Source organism: Lithobates pipiens, unplaced genomic scaffold (genome assembly GCF_037356315.1).
Source record: "Lithobates pipiens isolate NorthernLeopardFrog02 unplaced genomic scaffold, aLitPip1_a1.2 Scaffold_8, whole genome shotgun sequence".
NCBI lineage: Eukaryota > Metazoa > Chordata > Amphibia > Anura > Ranidae > Lithobates > Lithobates pipiens.
This window is the reverse complement of record NW_027507903.1, coordinates 663,706,207-663,732,192: the sequence shown is the minus strand read 5'-3', so window position 1 is coordinate 663,732,192 and position 25,986 is coordinate 663,706,207. Positions and strand designations below refer to the sequence as shown.

The following is a 25,986-nucleotide window of genomic DNA, read 5'->3' as shown; positions in this document are numbered from 1 at the left end:
CTCCCGACTTCGGGGGTCTTGTCCCCCTCTTCGGTTCTTCTGCCGGGCCACCACGCCTTCTTCTAGCTCTTTTACAGGCGGTGGACCGGTCTTCTGTCGCCGCCGCCGCCGCCCGTTCTTGTTCTTCTTCTTCTTCTTCTTCTTCTCCTGGAGATGTTGCCTTGACGATCTCTCCGGCCGGAATGCCAGGGACGCGCTCCGCTGCCACTTATATAGGGACAAGGGGCGGTGTCACATAGCTTTATGTCACATGGGTTGGTCACATGGGTTGAGGTCACATGGGCACTATGACATCGTAAGGGGTCCGGGGTCACCATGTGACACCAACCCATGTGACATAAAGCCATGTGACACCGCCCCTTGTCCCTATATAAGTGGCAGCGGAGCGCGTCCCTGGCATTCCGGCCGGAGAGATCGTCGAGGCAACATCTCCAGGAGAAGAAGAAGAAGAAGAACGGGCGGCGGCAGCGGCGACAGAAGACCGGGCCACCGCCTGTAAAAGAGCTATAAGGCGCGGTGGCCCGGCAGAAGAACCGAAGAGGGGGACAAGACCCCCGAAGTCGGGAGAAGAGGCCGGCGGCGAGGAAGAAAGCCGGACTCCTCCGCTAGCAAAAGAGCTACAAGAAGATAGAGGAGGAGTTCGGCGAGAAGACCCCCGAAGACGGAAGAATTTTAGTATTTTATCTCGTGTGTTGTGTTTTTTTTTGTACTTTTATTTTACAGGTGAATGGGTAGGGGTACATTGTACCCCATACTCATTCACATAGGGTGGGGGGCCGGTATACGGGGGCCCCCTTATTAAAGGGGGCTCCCGGATTCCGATAAGCCCCCCGCCCGCAGACCCCGACAACCAACGGCCAGGGTTGTCGGGAAGAGGCCCTTGTGCTCATCAACATGGGGACAAGGTGCTTTGGGGTGGGGGGGCCGCGCGGCCCCCCTTCCCCAAGGCACCCCCCCATGTTGAGGGCACGCGGCCTGGTACGGTTTAGGAGGGGGGGCGCTCGCTCGCCCCCCTTTCCTGGCCGGCCGGGTAGCGTGCTCGGACAAGGGTCTGTTGTGGACTTGGGGGGGACCCCCACGCCGATTTTTTTCGGCGTTGAGGTTCCCCTTTAAGTCCATACCAGGCGGCGGGGCCAGCGACGTCTCCTTCGCGGGCCCCGCCTACCTGGATACCCGCTCGAAATGAGCGGACTTTTCTCCGGGCGGGAAAAGTCCGCTCATTTCAAAAGTACGGCGGACTGGCACACACACGGGCGGATTGTCCGCCGAAATTCGAGTACGACGGACAGTATTTCGAACATTCCGAAATACTTAGTCCGCCAGACTGCACGCTGAAAAATCCGCTGAAGCCCACACACGAGCCGACTGTCCGCTGAAATGTGTTTCGGCGGACTAAGTAGGCCAGACAGTCCGCCCGTGTGTACGCGGCTTTAGGATGTAAAATGGTGATTTCACTTCCTCACTACCTATCACAGTTTCGGAGGCCCTGAAATGTCAAGATAGCACAACTCCCCCCCAATGACCCCATTTTGGAAATTAGACACCCCAAGCTATTTGCTGATAAGCATGTTGAGTATATGGAATATTTGAAATTTTGTTACAAGTTTCAGGAAATTTAAAAAAAATTTTTTTACACAAAGTTGTCACTAAATAATATATTGCTCACGTATGCCATGGTTATTTGTGGAATTGCACCCCAAAATACATTCTGCTGCTTCTCCTGAGTACCGGGATACCACATGTGTGAGACTTTTTTGGAGCCTAGCCATCTACAGGACCCTGAAAACCAATCACCGCCTTCAAGCTGTCTAAAGGCGTAAAATTATGATTTTTACACCTCACTACCTATCACAGTTACGGAGGCCCTGAAGTGTCCAGATAGCACACCCCCCCCCCCCAAATGAACCCATGTTGGAAACTAGACACCTCAAGGTATTTGCTAAGAGGCATAGTGAGTATTTTGCAGATTTTAATTATTTTCGAAAATGAAGAAAGAAAATAAAATGTTATTTTTTTTTTGTTTTTTCAAAACCTTGTGACACAAAGCGAGATCTGCACAATACTCAACATTCCCCCCCAGCAGATAGCTTGGGGTGTCTACTTTCCAAAATGGTGTCATTTAGGGGGGTGTGTTATCTGGGCATTTCATGGCCTCCGAAACTGTGATAGGTAGTGAGGAGTGAAATCAAAAATGTGCGCCCTTAGAAATCCTGAAGGTGGTGATTTGGTGTCCTGTACGCGGCTAGACTGCCAAAAAATCCCACACATGAGGTATCCCCGTACTCAGGAGAAGCAGAATGTATTTTGGGGTGTAAATCCACATATAACCATGGCATGCTTGAATAATATATCATTTAGTGACAACGTTGTGTAAAAAAAATGTAATGTTCATGAAACTTGTGGCAAAATATAAAATATTCCATGGACTCAACATGCCCCTCAGCAATTTCCTTGGGGTGTCTACTTTCCAAAATGGGGTCATTTGGGGGGTTGTACTGCCCTGCCATTTTAGCACCTCAAGAAATGAGATAGGTAGTCATAAACTAAAAGCTGCGTAAATTCCAGATAATGTTCCCTAGACATGTGCATTCATTTTCGTCCGAATGCATTTTCGTCCGAATTTCAGGTATTTTCGTTTTCGTTTTGACAAACGATAACGAAAGTGCAGGTTCCGAAAAACGAAAGATCCGACATAAATAAATGCTTTTTTTCGTTTTCGTTGTTACAACAGTTCGATATAGAATAGGAGATTCGAAGTGACCGTTCGATATAGAATAGGAGATTCGACGTGACTCCATATGTCTATTGAACCTGTGGTCGAATGTGCCTAAGTTTCGTTTACCTCTATTAGTATTATTATATAGAAAAGCTTCGACAGAGAGTAAATATTCGACATAGAGAGAACAGAATCGACAGAGAGAAACGATACTGGAATTGGGTGGGGGAAGTAAATAAAAAAAAATAATGATAATATTCGATGGGATCGTTGCACGTTTATAATAATATTCGACGGGATCGTTGCACGTGTATAATAATATTCGACGGGATCGTTGCACGTTTATAATAATATTCGACGGGATCGTCGCAACTATACGACACTGCAATCGTACATTTCGGCAATCGAATGCTCCGCCTATAGGCTATATAGTTTAGCAGCTCCATCGAATCTTCTTTATCCATTCGACAGATACCATAAGCCTTCCAAGACAGATTCGACCGTAATTCATGTGGAATTTTTGCACGAAAAACGAAATAAATAAAAACGAATTTCGGGAGTAACTAAATAAATAAAATTTACGGACAAAAACGAAAAAACGAAACGAAATATTCTAGTCTGCACATGTCTAATGTTCCCTAGTTTGTAGACGCTATAACTTTTGAGCAAACCAATAAATATATGATTATTGACATTTTTTTTTTTACCAAAGACATGTGGCTGAATACATTTTGGCCTAAATGTATGACTAAAATTGAGTTTATTATTTTTTTATAACAAAAAGTAGAAAATATAATTTTTTTTTCAAAATTTTCGGTCTTTTTCCCTTTATATTGCAAAAAATAAAAATCGCAGAGGCAATCAAATACCATCAAAAGCAAGCTCTATTTGTGGGAAAAAAAGGAGCAAATTTTGTTTGGGTAGAACATTGCATGACCGCGCAATTACCAGATAAATCAGCGCAGTGCCAAATTGTAAAAAGTGCTCCGGTCATTGAGCAGCCAAATTCTCCAGGGCTGAAGTGGTTAATGTCGGCAATTGTTTGTTTATATTCTGCGGTCAGTGTCCAGCTGGCAGCAGATGAGTTCTGGTTGTAAAGGACGCCGTGGCCAGTTTGCCGGCCCGTTACTTAACAACCATCTATTCTTTACACAGAATTCAGGTCAGTCGATCAATTTTCGACCAATTTGAATAGTAATTGTTCCAAAAATTTAGATTTTTTGTGAAAATTTATAAATTAAACTAAACAAATTCCAAAAGCGAATAACAAAACAAAACTAGTAACGTAACATTTTTCTGCTCTGCACTTGCTTAGACCTTATTATCACTTCCCTGTTACTCAGAACTGGAGCCAACGTGGCAGTAGGTCTCAGCTGCAGGAACATTGGTGCCAATTGGTTGATCCTGCCTTATGTCACCCCCCTCTATGCTGAAGGTCAACAGGAAGCTGAGCTCAGCCTCACCCTGTGTAGGAGGACGTCACCCCTCCCCCCTCCACATTCCTCTCCGGTGTCAGAGACTTTCAGTTTCTTTCTCTTCTGCTGTCAGCGATGGCGTCTGGTGATCTGAGAGCCGAGTTGAAATGTACCGTCTGTTTGAACATTTATACCGATCCTGTAATGCTGAGTTGTGGTCACAACTTCTGCCGAGTCTGTATTGATCGTGTGCTGGATACACAGAAGGGGTCTGGAGGATATTCCTGTCCTGTATGCAGAAAAAGATCCAGGAGTCGTCCTGCACTGCACAGGAACATAACACTACGTAACATAGCAGAGACTTTCCTGTCTACTCAGCCAAATCAGGAGGAGTCCGGGGTCTTCTGTACTCACTGTGTGGACTATCCTGTACCTGCTGTTAGATCCTGTCTGCACTGTGAGGTTTCTCTGTGTGATAAACACCTGAGAGTCCACAAAAAGTCCCCAGAACACGTCTTTTGTGACCCCACCTTGTCCATGGAGAGCAGGAAATGCTCCGTCCATAAGGAAGTTTTGAAGTATTTTTGCACCAAAGATAACGCCTGTATCTGTGTGTCCTGCAGTTTGGCTGGAGAACATCGGGGACACCAGGTGGAGACACTGGATGAGGCTTCTGAGAAGAAGAAGGAGACACTGAGGAATGTTCAGCAGAAACTTCTGACAAAGAGAGAGAAGACGGAGGAAAGAGTCCAGAGTCTGCAGGAACACCGGAGGAAAGTAGAAGAAGAAGCAGCCGGTGACACCGAGAGAGTCACTGCCCTGTTTAGAGATCTCAGGTAGACATGTGCACTGATAAAAAATTAATTTGTTTTCTTTTCATTCTTTTTTTGCTTTTTTTTGGAAATTTGGAAATTAGAAAATTCGGAAATTCAGAAATCAGAAAATTCTGATTTTCAAATTTTTGAATTTCCAGCTTTCTGAAGTTTGAATTTCAAATTTCCGAATATTCAAATTTTCTAATTTCCGAATTTGCCAAATTCTGAATTTTCCAATTTCCAAATTTAGAATTTTCTAATATACAAATTTTTATATTTTAAAAATGTGAAAATCTAAAAATGTGAAAATATTAACCACTTGCCGACCGCCGCACGACGATGTACGTCGACAGAATGGCACGGGCAGGCATATGGGCGTACATGTACGTCCCTGCCTTCCCGCGGGTGGGGGGCCCGATCAGGCCCCCCCCCCCGGTGCCAGCAGCGGTCGGTATCCGTGCAGGAGCGATCCGAGATGAGGGGGCGGCCATTCATTCATGGCCACCCCCTCGCGATCGCTCCTGACGAATGGGAGTGAAGCATTGCATCACTTCCTCTCCTGTAATGTAAACACAGGAGAGGAAGTGATGTAATCTCTCCTCCGTGTCGGTATTTTTCGTTCCGGCACCGAGGAGAGAGCATCGGTGAGTTGCACCAACACGACACTTCACAGTAGAACATGCCAGGCACACTCACACCCCCCCTTTACCCCCCGATCACCCACCAATTACCCCTGCCCCCCCAGTCACAGTGACACCAATTGCATTTTTTTTTTTTGCATTGGTGTCATTTGTGACTCTAATAACTGTTAGGGCAGTTAGGGTTAGCCCCCTTTAGTTTCTAATGTACCCCCCTAACCCCCCCAATAAAGGTTTAACCCCGTGATCACCCCCCGTCGCCAGTGTCACTAAGGCTGGGTTCACATTGCAGCGGTTTATGAGAACGGATGTGATTCGCACCGCACTGCAGTGCAAATCACATCCGATCTCTGTGCGATTCGAGTTCAGCCATTCGCCGCACCCGCCACACCCGCCGCAAATTCACACGGGACCCTTTTTTTGGTCCGCAGCAGAATCGGATCGCATGGGTGTTCACACCATGCGATCCGAGTTTGCAGATCGCACTGCGATATGCGAACTGATCTGGGGGTGTCATTAACATTTCACTGACACTCCCAGCAGTTCGCATAGGGCAGTGTGAACTGCCGCCGGGAGGCATGCAACGCGGGAACCCGCCGCGGATTCGTGGCATTCCCGCATCACTCCAGTGTGAACCCAGCCTAATAAGCGATCGTTTTTCTGATCGCTGTATTAGTGTCACAGGTGACGCTAGTTAGGCAGGTAGGTATTTAGGTTCGCCGCAGCTTTTTATAGCGCCAGGGACCCCCATATACTACCGCATAAAGCCCCCTGATTGCCCTCTAGTTAACCCTTTCACCAGTGATCACCATATAACTGTTACAGGTGACGCTGGTTGGTTAGTTATTTTTTTATAGTTTCAGGGCACCCGCCATTTATTACCTAATAAAGGTTTAACCCCCTGATCACCCGGCGGGTGTCATTTGTGACTGTAATAACTGTTAGGGCAGTTAGGGTTAGCTCCCTTTAGTTCTAAGGTACCCCCCTGACCCCCCCAATAAAGGTTTAACCCCGTGATCACCCCCCGTCGCCAGTGTCACTAAGGCTGGGTTCACATTGCAGCGGTTTATGAGAACGGATGTGATTCGCACCGCACTGCAGTGCAAATCACATCCGATCTCTGTGCGATTCGAGTTCAGCCATACAGATAGTATGGCTGAATTCGTGTCGCACCCGCCGCAAACTCGCACGGGACCCTTTTTTTGGTCCGCAGCAGAATCGGATCGCATGGGTGTTCAAACCATGCGATCCGAGTTTGCAGATCGCACTGCGATATGCGAACTGATCTGGGGGTGTCATTAACATTTCACTGACACTCCCAGCAGTTCGCATAGGGCAGTGTGAACTGCCGCCGGGAGGCATGCAATGCGGGAACCCGCCGCGGATTCGTGGCGTTCCCGCATCGCTCCAGTGTGAACCCAGCCTAATAAGCGATCGTTTTTCTGATCGCTGTATTAGTGTCACAGGTGACGCTAGTTAGGCAGGTAGGTATTTAGGTTCGCCGCAGCTTTTTATAGCGCCAGGGACCCCCATATACTACCGCATAAAGCCCCCTGATTGCCCCCTAGTTAACCCTTTCACCAGTGATCACCATATAACTGTTACAGGTGACGCTGGTTGGTTAGTTATTTTTTTATAGTTTCAGGGCACCCGCCATTTATTACCTAGTCTCACTAGTGTACCCCTAAATTTAGGGGTGTCTACTTTCCAAAATGAGGTCATTTGGGGGGGGGGTTTGTGCCATCTTGGCATTTTATGGCCTTCAAAACTGTAACGCCCTTAGAAAGCCTGAAGGCGGTGCTTGGTTTTCGGGCCCCGTACGCGGGTAGGCTCCCAAAAAGTCCCACATATGTGGTATCCCCGTACTCAGGAGAAGCAGCAGAATTTATTTTGGGGTGTCATTTCACATATGCCCATGGTATGCGTGAGCAATATATCATTTAGTGACAACTTTGTGAAAAAATAAAATAAAATAAAAAAGTTTGTAATTTTCCCGCAACTTGTGGCAAAATATAAAATATTCCATGGACTCAACATGCCTCTCAGCAAATAGCTTGGGGTGTCTACTTTCTAAAATGGGGTCATTTGTGGGGGTTTTGTGCCATCTTGGCATTTTATGGCCTTCAAAACTGTAATAGGTAGTGAGAAGTGAAATCAAAAATTTACGCCCTTAGAAAGCCTGATGGCGGTGCTTGGTTTTCGGGGCCCCGTACGCGGCTAGGCTCCCAAAAAGTCCCACATATGTGGTATCCCCGTACTCAGGAGAAGCAGCAGAATTTATTTTGGGGTGTCATTTCACATATGCCCATAGCATGTGTGAGCAATATATCATTTAGTGACAACTTTGTGTAAAAAAAAAAAAAAAAAAAAAAAGTTTGTAATTTTCCCTGAACTTGTGGCAAAATAGAAAATATTCCATGGACTCAACATGCCTCTCAGCAAATAGCTTGGGGTGTCTACTTTCTAAAATGGGGTCATTTGTGGGGGTTTTGTGCCATCTTGGCATTTTATGGCCTTCAAAACTGTAATAGGTAGTGAGAAGTGAAATCAAAAATTTACGCTCTTAGAAAGCCTGAAGGCGGTGCTTGGTTTTCGGGGCTAGGCTCCCAAAAAGTACCACATATGTGGTATCCCCGTACTCAGGAGAAGCAGCAGAATTTATTTTGGGGTGTCATTTCACATATGCCCATAGCATGTGTGAGCAATATATCATTTAGTGACAACTTTGTGTAAAAAAAAAAAAATAAATAATTTTTGTCATTATTCAATCGCTTGAGGCAAAAAAATAAAATATTCAATGGGCTCAACATGCCACTTATCAATTTCCTTAGGGGGTCTACTTTCCAAAATGGGGTCATTTGGGGGGGGGTTTGTACTGCCCTGCCATTTTAGCACCTCAAGAAATGAGATAGGCAGTGCAGATTTGCCTCCTCCTTACGTGGGCGAGTCCGTTCATTTCAAAAGTTGAGCGAACTGTTTGGCAAACAGTTCGCTGAAACAGTCCGCTCGTGTGTGGGCAAGTCCGCTCATGCAAATTTTGAGCGGACTGTTTGCCGAAACTGTTTGACGAACAAGGTTGGGCAAACAGTCCGCGCGTGTGTACGCGGCCTAACAGTTATATGGTGATCACTGGTGAAAGGGTTAACTAGGGGGCAATCAGGGGGCTTTATGCGGTAGTATATGGGGGTCCCTGGCGCTATAAAAAGCTGCGGCGAACCTAAATACCTACCTGCCTAACTAGCGTCACCTGTGACACTAATACAGCGATCAGAAAAACGATCGCTTATTAGGCTGGGTTCACACTGGAGCGATGCGGGAACGCCACAAATCCGCGGCGGGTTCCCGCATCGCATGCCTCCCGGCGGCAGTTCACACTGCCCTATGCGAACTGCTGGGTGTGTCAGTGAAATGTTAATGACACCCCCAGATTAGTTCGCATATCGCAGTGCGATCTGCAAACTTGGATCGCATGGTGTGAACACCCATGCGATCCGATTCTGCTGCGGACCAAAAAAAGGGTCCCGTGCGAGTTTGCGGCGGGTGCGGCGGGTGCGACGCGAATTCAGCCATACTATCTGTATGGCTGAACTCGAATCGCACAGAGATCGGATGTGATTTGCACTGCAGTGCGGTGCGAATCACATCCGTTCTCATAAACCGCTGCAATGTGAACCCAGCCTTAGTGACACTGGCGACGGGGGGTGATCACGGGGTTAAACCTTTATTGGGGGGGTTAGGGGGGTACCTTAGAACTAAAGGGGGCTAACCCTAACTGCCCTAACAGTTATTACAGTCACAAATGACACCCGCCGGGTGATCAGGGGGTTAAACCTTTATTAGGTAATAAATGGCGGGTGCCCTGAAACTATAAAAAAATAACTAACCAACCAGCGTCACCTGTAACAGTTATATGGTGATCACTGGTGAAAGGGTTAACTAGGGGGCAATCAGGGGGCTTTATGCGGTAGTATATGGGGGTCCCTGGCGCTATAAAAAGCTGCGGCGAACCTAAATACCTACCTGCCTAACTAGCGTCACCTGTGACACTAATACAGCGATCAGAAAAATGATCGCTTATTAGGCTGGGTTCACACTGGAGCGATGCGGGAACGCCACGAATCCGCGGCGGGTTCCCGCATCGCATGCCTCCCGGCGGCAGTTCACACTGCCCTATGCGAACTGCTGGGAGTGTCAGTGAAATGTTAATGACACCCCCAGATCAGTTCGCATATCGCAGTGCGATCTGCAAACTCGGATCGCATGGTGTGAACACCCATGCGATCCGATTCTGCTGCGGGCCAAAAAAAGGGTCCCGTGCGAATTTGCGGCGGGTGCGGTGGGTGCGGCGGGTACGATGCGAATTCAGCCATACTATCTGTATGGCTGAACTCGAATCGCACAGAGATCGGATGTGATTTGCACTGCAGTGCGGTGCGAATCACATTCGTTCTCATAAACCGCTGCAATGTGAACCCAGCCTTAGTGACACTGGCGACGGGGGGTGATCACGGGGTTAAACCTTTATTGGGGGGGTTAGGGGGGTACATTAGAACTAAAGGGGGCTAACCCTAACTGCCCTAACAGTTATTACAGTCACAAATGACACCAATGCAAAAAAAAAAAAAAAATTACATTGGTGTCACTGTGACTGGGGGGCAGGGGTAATTGGGGGGGTGATCGGGGGGTAAAGGGGGGGTGTGAGTGTGCCTGGCATGTTCTACTGTGTAGTGACGTGTTGGTGCAACTCACCGATCCTCTCTCCTCGGTGTCGGAACGAAAAATACCGACACGGAGGAGAGAACACATCACTTCCTCTCCTGTGTTTACATTACAGGAGAGGAAGTGATGTCACGAAGGATTTCTATTCGTCGGGAGCGATCGCGAGGGGGTGGCCACGAATGAATTGCCGTCCCCTCGTCCGGGATCGCTCCCGTACGAATACCGACCGCCGCAGGCACCGGGCGGGGGCCCGACCCGCGGGAAGGCAGGGACGTACATGTACGCCCTTATGCCTGCCCGTGCCATGCTGTCGACGTACATCGTCGTGCGGCGGTCGGCAAGTGGTTAAAGTCTGGTATGGATTTTGGGGGAGACCCCACGCCGTTTTCTTTTTATTGCCGGAATTCTTTTTTTCACATTCAGCTGTCAGAGGGGAAACCCGATGACAGCTGATAGTCATCAGTTGTTAAGGACGCCAAAATTCGGGTTACAGGCCCGCTGCTTAACCAATTCAGCCCTGGAAGATTTTACCCCCTTCCTGACCAGAGCACTTTTTGCGATTCGGCACTGCGTTGCTTCAACTGACAATTGCGCGGTCGTGCGACGTGGCTCCAAAACAAAATTGACATCCTTTTTTCCCCACAAATAGAGCTTTCTTTTGGTGGTATTTGATCCCCTCTGTGGTTTTAATTTTTTGTGCTATAAACAAAAAAAAGAGCAACAATTTTGAAAAAAAAACGCATTCTTTTTACTTTTTCCTATAATAAATATCTCCCAAAAATATATGTTAAAAAAAAAAAAAAATTCCCTCAGTTTAGGCCGATACGTATTCTTCTACATATTATTGGTAAAAAAATCACAATAAGCGTCTATTGATTGTTTTGTGCAAAAGTTATAGCGTTTACAAAATAGGGGATAGTTTTATGGCATTTTTATTAATATATATATATATTTTTTTAAATGGAGGCGATCAGTGATTTTGATCATGACTGCGACATTATGGCGGACACATCGGACATTTTGACACATTTTTGGGACCATTGTCATTTATACAGCAATCAGTGCTACACAAATGCACTGATTCCTGTGTAAATGACACTGGCAGTGAAGGGGTTAACCACTAGGGGGCAGTGTAGGGGTTAAGTGTGTCCTGGGGAGTTATTCTAACTGTGGGGGGGGGCGTGGCTACAATAAAAATGATAAAACAAATAAAAATGAAAGGAACAGTTTAAAAATATAATAAAAAAGCAAAATAAATAATAATAAAAAATAAAAATAAAAAAGCACCCTGTCCCTTCCGTGCTCATGTGCAAAAGTGAATGCAATCATCAGTCTGGTGTCATATATAAAAAGCAATTGCACCATGCATGTGAGGTATCACCGCAAAGGTCAGATCGAGGGCAGTCATTTTAGTAGTAGACCTCCACTGTAAATCTAAAATGGTAACCTGTAAAGACTTTTAAAAATGTATGTAGTTTGTCGCCGCTGCACGTTTCTGCGCAATTTTAAAGCATGTCGTGTTTGGTATCCATGTACTCGGCATAAGATCACCTTTTTTTTATTTCATCAAATATTTGGGCAATATAGTGTGTTTTAGTGCGTTAACCACTTCAGCCCCGGACCATTTTGCTGGTCAAAGACCAGACCACTTTTTGTGATTCGGCATTGCGTCGCTTTAAACGACAATTGAGCGGCCGTGCAACGTGGCTCCAAAATGAAATTGACGTCCTTTTTTTCCCATAAATAGAGCTTTCTTTTGGTGGTATTTGATCACCCCTGCGTTTTTTATTTTTTGAGCTATAAACAAAAATAGAGCGACCATTTTGAAAAAAACGCATTATTGTTTTACTTTTTGTTATAATAAATATCCCCCAAAAATATATTAAAAAAAACAATTTTTTCCCTCAGTTTAGGCCGATACGTATTCTTCTACATATTTTTGGTAAAAAAAATTGCAATAAGCGATTATTGATTGGTTTGTGCAAACGTTATAGCGTTTACAAAATAGGGGATAGTTTTATGGCATTTTTAATAATAATTTTTTTTTACTAGTAATGGCGGCGATCAGTGATTTTTATTGTGACTGCGACATTGTGGCGGACACATCCGACATTTTTGACACATTTTTGGGACCATTGTCATTTATACAGCAATCAGTGCTATATAAATGCAGTGATTCCTGTGTAAATGACACTGGCAGTGAAGAGGTTAACCAGTGGGTGGCAGTGTAGGGGTTAAGTGTTCCTAGGGCTGTGTTACTAGCTGTTGGGGGGCTGGGCTTTAATTTAGTGAACACTGATCTCTGCTTCAATCACATGGAGCAGAGATCAGCGTCACTAGTTGCTAGGCAGAACGGGGAGATGTTGTTTACAACGGCATTTCTCCGTTCAGCCACCCCATGAGACGATCGGGGGTATGCCCGCGGCGATCGAGTCCGCGGGACCCGCAACCGGACTCACGAGGGTCCCGATCAGCACGCGGCCGCGCCGCCGCCGGCGCGCTCATGATGGCAGGGCAGCAAATTTAAAGGGATGTACAGGTACGCCCATTTGCCTGCCCGTGCCATTCTGCCGACGTACATCGGCGTGCGCCGGTCGGGATCCAGTTAAAATAAGAAATCTGTGTTTTTTCCCAAAAAATTGGATTTAAAAAATCGCTGCGCAAATACTGTGTGAAAAAAAAAAAAAAAAAACACCCACCCTTTTAATCTGTAGGAACTTTACTTTAAAAAATATATATATATATAATGTTTGGGGGTTAAAAACATTTTCTTGCAAAAAAAATATATTATTTCATGTAAACAAAAAGTGTCAGAAAGGGCTTTGTCTTCAAGTGGTTAGAAGAGTGGGTGATGTGTGACATAAGCTTCTAAATGTTGTGCATAAAATGCCAGGACAGTTCAAACCCCCCCCAAAATGACCCCTTTTTGGAAAGTAGACACCCCAAGATATTTGCTGAGAGGCATGTTGAGTATATGGAATATTTTATATTTTGTCACAAGTTTTGGGAAAATTACACTTTTATTTCACAAAGTTGTCTCTAAATAATATGATGTTGAAACATGGCATGGTTATATGTGGACTTACACCCCAAAATAAATTCTACTGCTTCTCCTGAGTATGGGGATAGCTCATGTGTGGGACTTTTATTGGAGCCTAGCGGCATACAGGACCCTGAAATCCAATCACCACCTTCAGGCTTTCTAAAGCCGCATACACACGGGGTGGACTGTCTGGCCAACTTAGTCTGTCAGACAATCCGACGGACAGTCCATCATACTTTCGAATGAACGGACTTGACCACACACGGCACTTTATGAGCGGACTAATACGGCGTACTAAGTCCGCCGTACTATCCGCCCTACTTTTGAAATGAACGGACTCGCCCACACACGCGGTGGAAAGTCCGCTCATTTCGAGCGCGTCTCCAGGTAGGCGGGGCCCGCGAAGGAGACGTCGCTGGCCCCGCCGCCTGGTATGGACTTAAAGGGGAACCCCAACGCCGAAAAAAATCGGCGTGGGGGTCCCCCCCAAGTCCACAACAGACCCTTGTCCTAGCACGCTACCCGGCCAGCCAGGAAAGGGGGCGAGCGAGCGCCCCCCCCCCCCCCCCTCCTGAGCCGTACCAGGCCATGTGCCCTCAACATGGGGGGGTGCCTTGGGGAAGGGGGGGCCGCACGGCCCCCACCCCAAAGCACCTTGTCCCCATGTTGATGAGGAAAAGGGCCTCTTCCCGACAACCCTGGCCGTTGGTTGTCGGGGTCTGCGGGCGGGGGGCTTATCGGAATCCGGGAGCCCCCTTTAATAAGGGGGCCCCCGGATACCGGCCCCCCACCCTATGTGAATGAGTATGGGGTACAATGTACCCCTACCCATTCACCTGTAAAATAAAAGTACAAAAAAAAACACAACACACGAGATAAAATACTTTTATCTTATTGCACAGCTCCGGGGGTCTTCCGTCTTTGGAGGTCTTCTTGCCGGACTCCTCCGCTATCTTCTTGTAGCTCTTTTGCTAGCGGTGGAGTCCGGCTTTCTTCCTCGCCGCCGGCCTCTTCTCCCGACTTCGGGGGTCTTGTCCCCCTCTTCGGTTCTTCTGCCGGGCCACCACGCCTTCTTCTAGCTCTTTTACAGGCGGTGGACCGGTCTTCTGTCGCCGCCGCCGCCGCCCGTTCTTGTTCTTCTTCTTCTTCTTCTTCTTCTCCTGGAGATGTTGCCTTGACGATCTCTCCGGCCGGAATGCCAGGGACGCGCTCCGCTGCCACTTATATAGGGACAAGGGGCGGTGTCACATAGCTTTATGTCACATGGGTTGGTCACATGGGTTGAGGTCACATGGGCACTATGACATCGTAAGGGGTCCGGGGTCACCATGTGACACCAACCCATGTGACATAAAGCCATGTGACACCGCCCCTTGTCCCTATATAAGTGGCAGCGGAGCGCGTCCCTGGCATTCCGGCCGGAGAGATCGTCGAGGCAACATCTCCAGGAGAAGAAGAAGAAGAAGAACGGGCGGCGGCAGCGGCGACAGAAGACCGGGCCACCGCCTGTAAAAGAGCTATAAGGCGCGGTGGCCCGGCAGAAGAACCGAAGAGGGGGACAAGACCCCCGAAGTCGGGAGAAGAGGCCGGCGGCGAGGAAGAAAGCCGGACTCCTCCGCTAGCAAAAGAGCTACAAGAAGATAGAGGAGGAGTTCGGCGAGAAGACCCCCGAAGACGGAAGAATTTTAGTATTTTATCTCGTGTGTTGTGTTTTTTTTTGTACTTTTATTTTACAGGTGAATGGGTAGGGGTACATTGTACCCCATACTCATTCACATAGGGTGGGGGGCCGGTATACGGGGGCCCCCTTATTAAAGGGGGCTCCCGGATTCCGATAAGCCCCCCGCCCGCAGACCCCGACAACCAACGGCCAGGGTTGTCGGGAAGAGGCCCTTGTGCTCATCAACATGGGGACAAGGTGCTTTGGGGTGGGGGGGCCGCGCGGCCCCCCTTCCCCAAGGCACCCCCCCATGTTGAGGGCACGCGGCCTGGTACGGTTTAGGAGGGGGGGCGCTCGCTCGCCCCCCTTTCCTGGCCGGCCGGGTAGCGTGCTCGGACAAGGGTCTGTTGTGGACTTGGGGGGGACCCCCACGCCGATTTTTTTCGGCGTTGAGGTTCCCCTTTAAGTCCATACCAGGCGGCGGGGCCAGCGACGTCTCCTTCGCGGGCCCCGCCTACCTGGATACCCGCTCGAAATGAGCGGACTTTTCTCCGGGCGGGAAAAGTCCGCTCATTTCAAAAGTACGGCGGACTGGCACACACACGGGCGGATTGTCCGCCGAAATGCGAGTACGACGGACAGTATTTCGAACATTCCGAAATACTTAGTCCGCCAGACTGCACGCTGAAAAATCCGCTGAAGCCCACACACGAGCCGACTGTCCGCTGAAATGTGTTTCGGCGGACTAAGTAGGCCAGACAGTCCGCCCGTGTGTACGCGGCTTTAGGATGTAAAATGGTGATTTCACTTCCTCACTACCTATCACAGTTTCGGAGGCCCTGAAATGTCAAGATAGCACAACTCCCCCCCAATGACCCCATTTTGGAAATTAGACACCCCAAGCTATTTGCTGATAAGCATGTTGAGTATATGGAATATTTGAAATTTTGTTACAAGTTTCAGGAAATTTAAAAAAAATTTTTTTACACAAAGTTGTCACTAAATAATATATTGCTCACGTATGCCATGGTTATTTGTGGAATTGCACCCCAAAATACATTCTGCTGCTTCTCCTGAGTACCGGGATACCACATGTGTGAGACTTTTTTGGAGCCTAGCCATCTACAGGACCCTGAAAACCAATCACCGCCTTCAAGCTGTCTAAAGGCGTAAAATTATGATTTTTACACCTCACTACCTATCACAGTTACGGAGGCCCTGAAGTGTCCAGATAGCACACCCCCCCCCCCAAATGAACCCATGTTGGAAACTAGACACCTCAAGGTATTTGCTAAGAGGCATAGTGAGTATTTTGCAGATTTTAATTATTTTCGAAAATGAAGAAAGAAAATAAAATGTTATTTTTTTTTTGTTTTTTCAAAACCTTGTGACACAAAGCGAGATCTGCACAATACTCAACATTCCCCCCCAGCAGATAGCTTGGGGTGTCTACTTTCCAAAATGGTGTCATTTAGGGGGGTGTGTTATCTGGGCATTTCATGGCCTCCGAAACTGTGATAGGTAGTGAGGAGTGAAATCAAAAATGTGCGCCCTTAGAAATCCTGAAGGTGGTGATTTGGTGTCCTGTACGCGGCTAGACTGCCAAAAAATCCCACACATGAGGTATCCCCGTACTCAGGAGAAGCAGAATGTATTTTGGGGTGTAAATCCACATATAACCATGGCATGCTTGAATAATATATCATTTAGTGACAACGTTGTGTAAAAAAAATGTAATGTTCATGAAACTTGTGGCAAAATATAAAATATTCCATGGACTCAACATGCCCCTCAGCAATTTCCTTGGGGTGTCTACTTTCCAAAATGGGGTCATTTGGGGGGTTGTACTGCCCTGCCATTTTAGCACCTCAAGAAATGAGATAGGTAGTCATAAACTAAAAGCTGCGTAAATTCCAGATAATGTTCCCTAGACATGTGCATTCATTTTCGTCCGAATGCATTTTCGTCCGAATTTCAGGTATTTTCGTTTTCGTTTTGACAAACGATAACGAAAGTGCAGGTTCCGAAAAACGAAAGATCCGACATAAATAAATGCTTTTTTTCGTTTTCGTTGTTACAACAGTTCGATATAGAATAGGAGATTCGAAGTGACCGTTCGATATAGAATAGGAGATTCGACGTGACTCCATATGTCTATTGAACCTGTGGTCGAATGTGCCTAAGTTTCGTTTACCTCTATTAGTATTATTATATAGAAAAGCTTCGACAGAGAGTAAATATTCGACATAGAGAGAACAGAATCGACAGAGAGAAACGATACTGGAATTGGGTGGGGGAAGTAAATAAAAAAAAATAATGATAATATTCGATGGGATCGTTGCACGTTTATAATAATATTCGACGGGATCGTTGCACGTGTATAATAATATTCGACGGGATCGTTGCACGTTTATAATAATATTCGACGGGATCGTCGCAACTATACGACACTGCAATCGTACATTTCGGCAATCGAATGCTCCGCCTATAGGCTATATAGTTTAGCAGCTCCATCGAATCTTCTTTATCCATTCGACAGATACCATAAGCCTTCCAAGACAGATTCGACCGTAATTCATGTGGAATTTTTGCACGAAAAACGAAATAAATAAAAACGAATTTCGGGAGTAACTAAATAAATAAAATTTACGGACGAAAACGAAAAAACGAAACGAAATATTCTAGTCTGCACATGTCTAATGTTCCCTAGTTTGTAGACGCTATAACTTTTGAGCAAACCAATAAATATATGATTATTGACATTTTTTTTTTTACCAAAGACATGTGGCTGAATACATTTTGGCCTAAATGTATGACTAAAATTGAGTTTATTATTTTTTTATAACAAAAAGTAGAAAATATAATTTTTTTTTCAAAATTTTCGGTCTTTTTCCCTTTATATTGCAAAAAATAAAAATCGCAGAGGCAATCAAATACCATCAAAAGCAAGCTCTATTTGTGGGAAAAAAAGGAGCAAATTTTGTTTGGGTAGAACATTGCATGACCGCGCAATTACCAGATAAATCAGCGCAGTGCCAAATTGTAAAAAGTGCTCCGGTCATTGAGCAGCCAAATTCTCCAGGGCTGAAGTGGTTAATGTCGGCAATTGTTTGTTTATATTCTGCGGTCAGTGTCCAGCTGGCAGCAGATGAGTTCTGGTTGTAAAGGACGCCGTGGCCAGTTTGCCGGCCCGTTACTTAACAACCATCTATTCTTTACACAGAATTCAGGTCAGTCGATCAATTTTCGACCAATTTGAATAGTAATTGTTCCAAAAATTTAGATTTTTTGTGAAAATTTATAAATTAAACTAAACAAATTCCAAAAGCGAATAACAAAACAAAACTAGTAACGTAACATTTTTCTGCTCTGCACTTGCTTAGACCTTATTATCACTTCCCTGTTACTCAGAACTGGAGCCAACGTGGCAGTAGGTCTCAGCTGCAGGAACATTGGTGCCAATTGGTTGATCCTGCCTTATGTCACCCCCCTCTATGCTGAAGGTCAACAGGAAGCTGAGCTCAGCCTCACCCTGTGTAGGAGGACGTCACCCCTCCCCCCTCCACATTCCTCTCCGGTGTCAGAGACTTTCAGTTTCTTTCTCTTCTGCTGTCAGCGATGGCGTCTGGTGATCTGAGAGCCGAGTTGAAATGTACCGTCTGTTTGAACATTTATACCGATCCTGTAATGCTGAGTTGTGGTCACAACTTCTGCCGAGTCTGTATTGATCGTGTGCTGGATACACAGAAGGGGTCTGGAGGATATTCCTGTCCTGTATGCAGAAAAAGATCCAGGAGTCGTCCTGCACTGCACAGGAACATAACACTACGTAACATAGCAGAGACTTTCCTGTCTACTCAGCCAAATCAGGAGGAGTCCGGGGTCTTCTGTACTCACTGTGTGGACTATCCTGTACCTGCTGTTAGATCCTGTCTGCACTGTGAGGTTTCTCTGTGTGATAAACACCTGAGAGTCCACAAAAAGTCCCCAGAACACGTCTTTTGTGACCCCACCTTGTCCATGGAGAGCAGGAAATGCTCCGTCCATAAGGAAGTTTTGAAGTATTTTTGCACCAAAGATAACGCCTGTATCTGTGTGTCCTGCAGTTTGGCTGGAGAACATCGGGGACACCAGGTGGAGTCACTGGATGAGGCTTCTGAGAAGAAGAAGGAGACACTGAGGAATGTTCAGCAGAAACTTCTGACAAAGAGAGAGAAGACGGAGGAAAGAGTCCAGAGTCTGCAGGAACACCGGAGGAAAGTAGAAGAAGAAGCAGCCGGTGACACCGAGAGAGTCACTGCCCTGTTTAGAGATCTCAGGTAGACATGTGCACTGATAAAAAATTAATTTGTTTTCTTTTCATTCTTTTTTTGCTTTTTTTTGGAAATTTGGAAATTAGAAAATTCGGAAATTCAGAAATCAGAAAATTCTGATTTTCAAATTTTTGAATTTCCAGCTTTCTGAAGTTTGAATTTCAAATTTCCGAATATTCAAATTTTCTAATTTCCGAATTTGCCAAATTCTGAATTTTCCAATTTCCAAATTTAGAATTTTCTAATATACAAATTTTTATATTTTAAAAATGTGAAAATCTAAAAATGTGAAAATATTAACCACTTGCCGACCGCCGCACGACGATGTACGTCGACAGAATGGCACGGGCAGGCATATGGGCGTACATGTACGTCCCTGCCTTCCCGCGGGTGGGGGGCCCGATCAGGCCCCCCCCCGGTGCCAGCAGCGGTCGGTATCCGTGCAGGAGCGATCCGAGATGAGGGGGCGGCCATTCATTCATGGCCACCCCCTCGCGATCGCTCCTGACGAATGGGAGTGAAGCATTGCATCACTTCCTCTCCTGTAATGTAAACACAGGAGAGGAAGTGATGTAATCTCTCCTCCGTGTCGGTATTTTTCGTTCCGGCACCGAGGAGAGAGCATCGGTGAGTTGCACCAACACGACACTTCACAGTAGAACATGCCAGGCACACTCACACCCCCCCTTTACCCCCCGATCACCCACCAATTACCCCTGCCCCCCCAGTCACAGTGACACCAATTGCATTTTTTTTTTTTTGCATTGGTGTCATTTGTGACTCTAATAACTGTTAGGGCAGTTAGGGTTAGCCCCCTTTAGTTTCTAATGTACCCCCCTAACCCCCCCAATAAAGGTTTAACCCCGTGATCACCCCCCGTCGCCAGTGTCACTAAGGCTGGGTTCACATTGCAGCGGTTTATGAGAACGGATGTGATTCGCACCGCACTGCAGTGCAAATCACATCCGATCTCTGTGCGATTCGAGTTCAGCCATTCGCCGCACCCGCCACACCCGCCGCAAATTCACACGGGACCCTTTTTTTGGTCCGCAGCAGAATCGGATCGCATGGGTGTTCACACCATGCGATCCGAGTTTGCAGATCGCACTGCGATATGCGAACTGATCTGGGGGTGTCATTAACATTTCACTGACACTCCCAGCAGTTCGCATAGGGCAGTGTGAACTGCCGCCGGGAGGCATGCAACGCGGGAACCCGCCGCGGATTCGTGGCATTCCCGCATCACTCCAGTGTGAACCCAGCCTAATAAGCGATCGTTTTTCTGATCGCTGTATTAGTGTCACAGGTGACGCTAGTTAGGCAGGTAGGTATTTAGGTTCGCCGCAGTTTTTTATAGCGCCAGGGACCCCCATATACTACCGCATAAAGCCCCCTGATTGCCCTCTAGTTAACCCTTTCACCAGTGATCACCATATAACTGTTACAGGTGACGCTGGTTGGTTAGTTATTTTTTTATAGTTTCAGGGCACCCGCCATTTATTACCTAATAAAGGTTTAACCCCCTGATCACCCGGCGGGTGTCATTTGTGACTGTAATAACTGTTAGGGCAGTTAGGGTTAGCTCCCTTTAGTTCTAAGGTACCCCCCTGACCCCCCCAATAAAGGTTTAACCCCGTGATCACCCCCCGTCGCCAGTGTCACTAAGGCTGGGTTCACATTGCAGCGGTTTATGAGAACGGATGTGATTCGCACCGCACTGCAGTGCAAATCACATCCGATCTCTGTGCGATTCGAGTTCAGCCATACAGATAGTATGGCTGAATTCGTGTCGCACCCGCCGCAAACTCGCACGGGACCCTTTTTTTGGTCCGCAGCAGAATCGGATCGCATGGGTGTTCAAACCATGCGATCCGAGTTTGCAGATCGCACTGCGATATGCGAACTGATCTGGGGGTGTCATTAACATTTCACTGACACTCCCAGCAGTTCGCATAGGGCAGTGTGAACTGCCGCCGGGAGGCATGCAATGCGGGAACCCGCCGCGGATTCGTGGCGTTCCCGCATCGCTCCAGTGTGAACCCAGCCTAATAAGCGATCGTTTTTCTGATCGCTGTATTAGTGTCACAGGTGACGCTAGTTAGGCAGGTAGGTATTTAGGTTCGCCGCAGCTTTTTATAGCGCCAGGGACCCCCATATACTACCGCATAAAGCCCCCTGATTGCCCCCTAGTTAACCCTTTCACCAGTGATCACCATATAACTGTTACAGGTGACGCTGGTTGGTTAGTTATTTTTTTATAGTTTCAGGGCACCCGCCATTTATTACCTAGTCTCACTAGTGTACCCCTAAATTTAGGGGTGTCTACTTTCCAAAATGAGGTCATTTGGGGGGGGGTTTGTGCCATCTTGGCATTTTATGGCCTTCAAAACTGTAACGCCCTTAGAAAGCCTGAAGGCGGTGCTTGGTTTTCGGGCCCCGTACGCGGGTAGGCTCCCAAAAAGTCCCACATATGTGGTATCCCCGTACTCAGGAGAAGCAGCAGAATTTATTTTGGGGTGTCATTTCACATATGCCCATGGTATGCGTGAGCAATATATCATTTAGTGACAACTTTGTGAAAAAATAAAATAAAATAAAAAAGTTTGTAATTTTCCCGCAACTTGTGGCAAAATATAAAATATTCCATGGACTCAACATGCCTCTCAGCAAATAGCTTGGGGTGTCTACTTTCTAAAATGGGGTCATTTGTGGGGGTTTTGTGCCATCTTGGCATTTTATGGCCTTCAAAACTGTAATAGGTAGTGAGAAGTGAAATCAAAAATTTACGCCCTTAGAAAGCCTGATGGCGGTGCTTGGTTTTCGGGGCCCCGTACGCGGCTAGGCTCCCAAAAAGTCCCACATATGTGGTATCCCCGTACTCAGGAGAAGCAGCAGAATTTATTTTGGGGTGTCATTTCACATATGCCCATAGCATGTGTGAGCAATATATCATTTAGTGACAACTTTGTGTAAAAAAAAAAAAAAAAAAAAAAAGTTTGTAATTTTCCCTGAACTTGTGGCAAAATAGAAAATATTCCATGGACTCAACATGCCTCTCAGCAAATAGCTTGGGGTGTCTACTTTCTAAAATGGGGTCATTTGTGGGGGTTTTGTGCCATCTTGGCATTTTATGGCCTTCAAAACTGTAATAGGTAGTGAGAAGTGAAATCAAAAATTTACGCTCTTAGAAAGCCTGAAGGCGGTGCTTGGTTTTCGGGGCTAGGCTCCCAAAAAGTACCACATATGTGGTATCCCCGTACTCAGGAGAAGCAGCAGAATTTATTTTGGGGTGTCATTTCACATATGCCCATAGCATGTGTGAGCAATATATCATTTAGTGACAACTTTGTGTAAAAAAAAAAAAAAAATTGTCATTATTCAATCGCTTGAGGCAAAAAAATAAAATATTCAATGGGCTCAACATGCCACTTATCAATTTCCTTAGGGGGTCTACTTTCCAAAATGGGGTCATTTGGGGGGGTTTGTACTGCCCTGCCATTTTAGCACCTCAAGGAATGAGATAGGCAGTCGTAAACTAAAAGCTGCGTAAATTCCAGAAAACGTACCTTAGTTTGTAGATGTGACAACTTTTGCGCAAACCAATAAATATACAGTTATTGACTTTTTTTTTACCAAAGACATGTGGCTGAATACATTTTGGCCTAAATGTATGACTAAAATTGAGTTTATTGGATTTTACTTATAAAAAAAAAGTAGAAAATATCATTTTTTTCAAAATTTGCGGTCTTTTTACGTTTATATCGCAAAAAATAAAAATCGCAGAGGCAATCAAATACCATCAAAAGAAAGCTCTATTTGTGGGAAGAAAAGGACGCAAATTTTGTTTGGGTACAACATTGCATGACCGCGCAATTACCAGTTAAAGCAGCGCAGTGCCAAATTGTAAAAAGACCTCTGGTCATTGACCAGCAAAATGGTCCGGTCTGAAAGTGGTTAAAAAAAGCAAGAAAATCTGTAAAATTTGAAATAATAACTAAGCATTGAATTATAGGTATTGGAATTTCTTTTCAAATTTGGCTATTAGTGAATGTAACAAATACAATTGTATCTGAAGTTATGAATTATCCGAAATAAAGAATGCAGCATCTAAACAAATGGAATGGAATAAATTAATAATGAATAATATTAAGGTTTTGTTATTATTATTATTGTTATTTATTATTATTAGATCATTACTTTCCTTTTGTTTAGATTAGTTATTTCAGATAATTTGTAACTTTGGATACATTCATATTCATTACATTCACTAACAGCCAAATTTGAAAGAAAATTCCAATACCTATAATTTAATATTTATTATTGTTTCATTTTTATTTCAGATTTATGGGTTTTTAAACTTTCAGATTTACATTATTTAGAATTTTCTGATTTTCATTCCTATTTTTGAATTTTCAAATTTACACATTTTTGAATTTTCAGATATTCATTCTTCTTTTTGAATCTTCAAATTTGTAAATTTTCAAATTTACAAATTTTAGAATTTTCAAATTTCTTAATTTAGAATTTTTGAATTTCTGAATTTTCCAAAATTTAGAATTTCCGAATTCTAATTTTGAAAATCTCAATTTTCCAAAATCTCAAATTTCCCAAATTTTTAATTTCTGAAATTTTTATTTTTCCAATTTCTGAATTCCGAATTTCAGAAAATTTAAAATTTCGGAAAGTTTGGAAATTCGAAACACGGAAATTCGGAAACTTGGAAATTCTAAATTTCAAAAACTCAGAAATTCAAAAGTTTGGAAAATTGGAAATTTCAGAATTGACAAATTTGTCAAAATTCGCTAATAAACAAATTCAGAATTAAATGAATTGCACATGTCTAATCTCAGGAGACGTCTGGAAGACCTGGAGAAGAGAGCCCTGAGGGACATCTCTGGGAGGGCAGAGTGGATCTCCATCTCCATCCGGGATCTGGAAATAAAGAAGGAGGAGCTGTCCAGGAAGTTGCGTCACATTGAGGAGCTGTGTAACGTGACGGATCCACTGACTGTCTTACAGGAATCAGACACAGGTGACTTGTGTGATACTGAGGATGGAGATAATGAGGACAGAGAGAGACATGAGGAGCTCCTCCATGATGGAGGGGGTCTGGATGTGGCGGGGGTCTTACACACAGGTTTATCTGATATAATAACAGAGGTAAATGTATACTTCTATATACAGGGAGCTGCAGACATATTACTGGATGGAAACACAGCTGATAATAATCTACAGATATCAGATGATAGGAAAACTGTATCCTGGTCAGATAGAAACCAGAATCACCCAGAAACACCAGAGAGATTCCAGGATTCTCAGGTGTTGAGCAGTCGGAGTTTCTCCTCAGGGAGACATTACTGGGAAGTGGATGTCGGGGGGTCAGATTGGTGGACAGTCGGGATGTGTTACCCCAGTATAGAGAGGGGAGGGGAGGAGTCAGAGATTGGATGTAATAAGAAGTCCTGGGGATTGGACAGGTGTAATAATCAGTATCAGGTGATATATGACAGTAAAGTGATCTTCTTACCCACCAATCCCTCCAGTAACAGAGTCAGGATATATCTGGATTATGAGGCCGGGCGGATCTCCTTTTATGATCTGTGTGACCCGATCCGACACCTCCACACCTTCACCACCACCTTCACTGAGCCCCTCCATGCTGTGATATGTGTATGGGGAGGTTGTATAAAGATATGTGGGGGGAGGAGGGAGATGTGAGAACTCCGCCCACAGTCTGGTGACATCACAGTGGACGGATGGTGGGATTGGTTCATTGATCAGCCAATGATTGGAGGAAGTGGTGGCTCCTGGGAGAAGTCTGAGGGCCTCCTTCTGAAAATACTAGTTCCCTGGCTGTGTGTAATGTAAGAACTTATAAAGTGGTAGTAAAGACAAAATATAAAATGACGGATATGACGGCGTCTGTCACTGACATGAACACAGCAGTCTTTGTTTTTTCGGAGTCCTCCTGGAATTTTGTTCTTTTACCTGTTGGTTCTGCTGTTATTTCCCAACTTCCTATAACAGACCAATCTGTCCCGCAAAAGTGGCAGTTAGAGGGTTGGGACAAACCATTCACCACTGACAGGGGTGCTTACAATGATCAGCTTTTATTCATTGATGTAAAACATTTATCCCAAAATGAGACACAAATGTTGGTGTAACGGCTTATAAAGTGTTATCTGGAGTTCTGGAGTTATGTAAAGTCCATCTAAATCTACTAGTCCATCCAACACCCCCCTCTCCAGACAAGGCTGCTGTCCAAGGAGGTCTCCACTGCCCCTCCATAGGTAGAGGAGCTGCCCTAAGACAAGATTTTTAATTCATATTCATTTTTGTAATTTTTGTTATTTATGGTTCCCTCTTCCCTCTGATATAGTGTGAATAACAATTGGTTTGTATTTGTAGTAAGAATTTTTAATTGTATTATGTAAGCAAGTTATGTTTTGTGAGCAATGGATTATCCATTAAGCCTTGAGTGGGACTGAGGCTGCGCACAAAATGTGGTGTATCCTATTGGTCTTTACGATCGATCGGTACACTATAAAGAACGTTGACCCTGTGACTAGGTACTCTTCCTGAGGACGTGAAAACGAAACGTACGTGGAGGCGGTACCTGGTCACGTTCGTATACGCACAGTTCCGGACGTTTTGGTTGTCGGCTGCT

The 25,986-nt window shown here is 45.4% G+C and overlaps 1 protein-coding gene across 1 annotated transcript in view; it reads left to right on the top strand.

The window, feature by feature from the left end:
• Positions 1–25,226, top strand: part of LOC143962502 (uncharacterized) — an 82,468-nt gene extending 57,242 nt beyond the window's left edge. The window contains exons 6-7 of the mRNA XM_077471782.1: positions 18,547–19,325; positions 24,170–25,226. Of these exons, the coding sequence (XP_077327908.1) occupies positions 18,547–19,325; positions 24,170–25,037 (1,647 nt within the window). The 3' untranslated portion in view covers positions 25,038–25,226. The remainder of the gene's footprint in view (positions 1–18,546; positions 19,326–24,169) is intronic.
• The last annotated feature ends 760 nt before the right edge of the window (positions 25,227–25,986 follow it).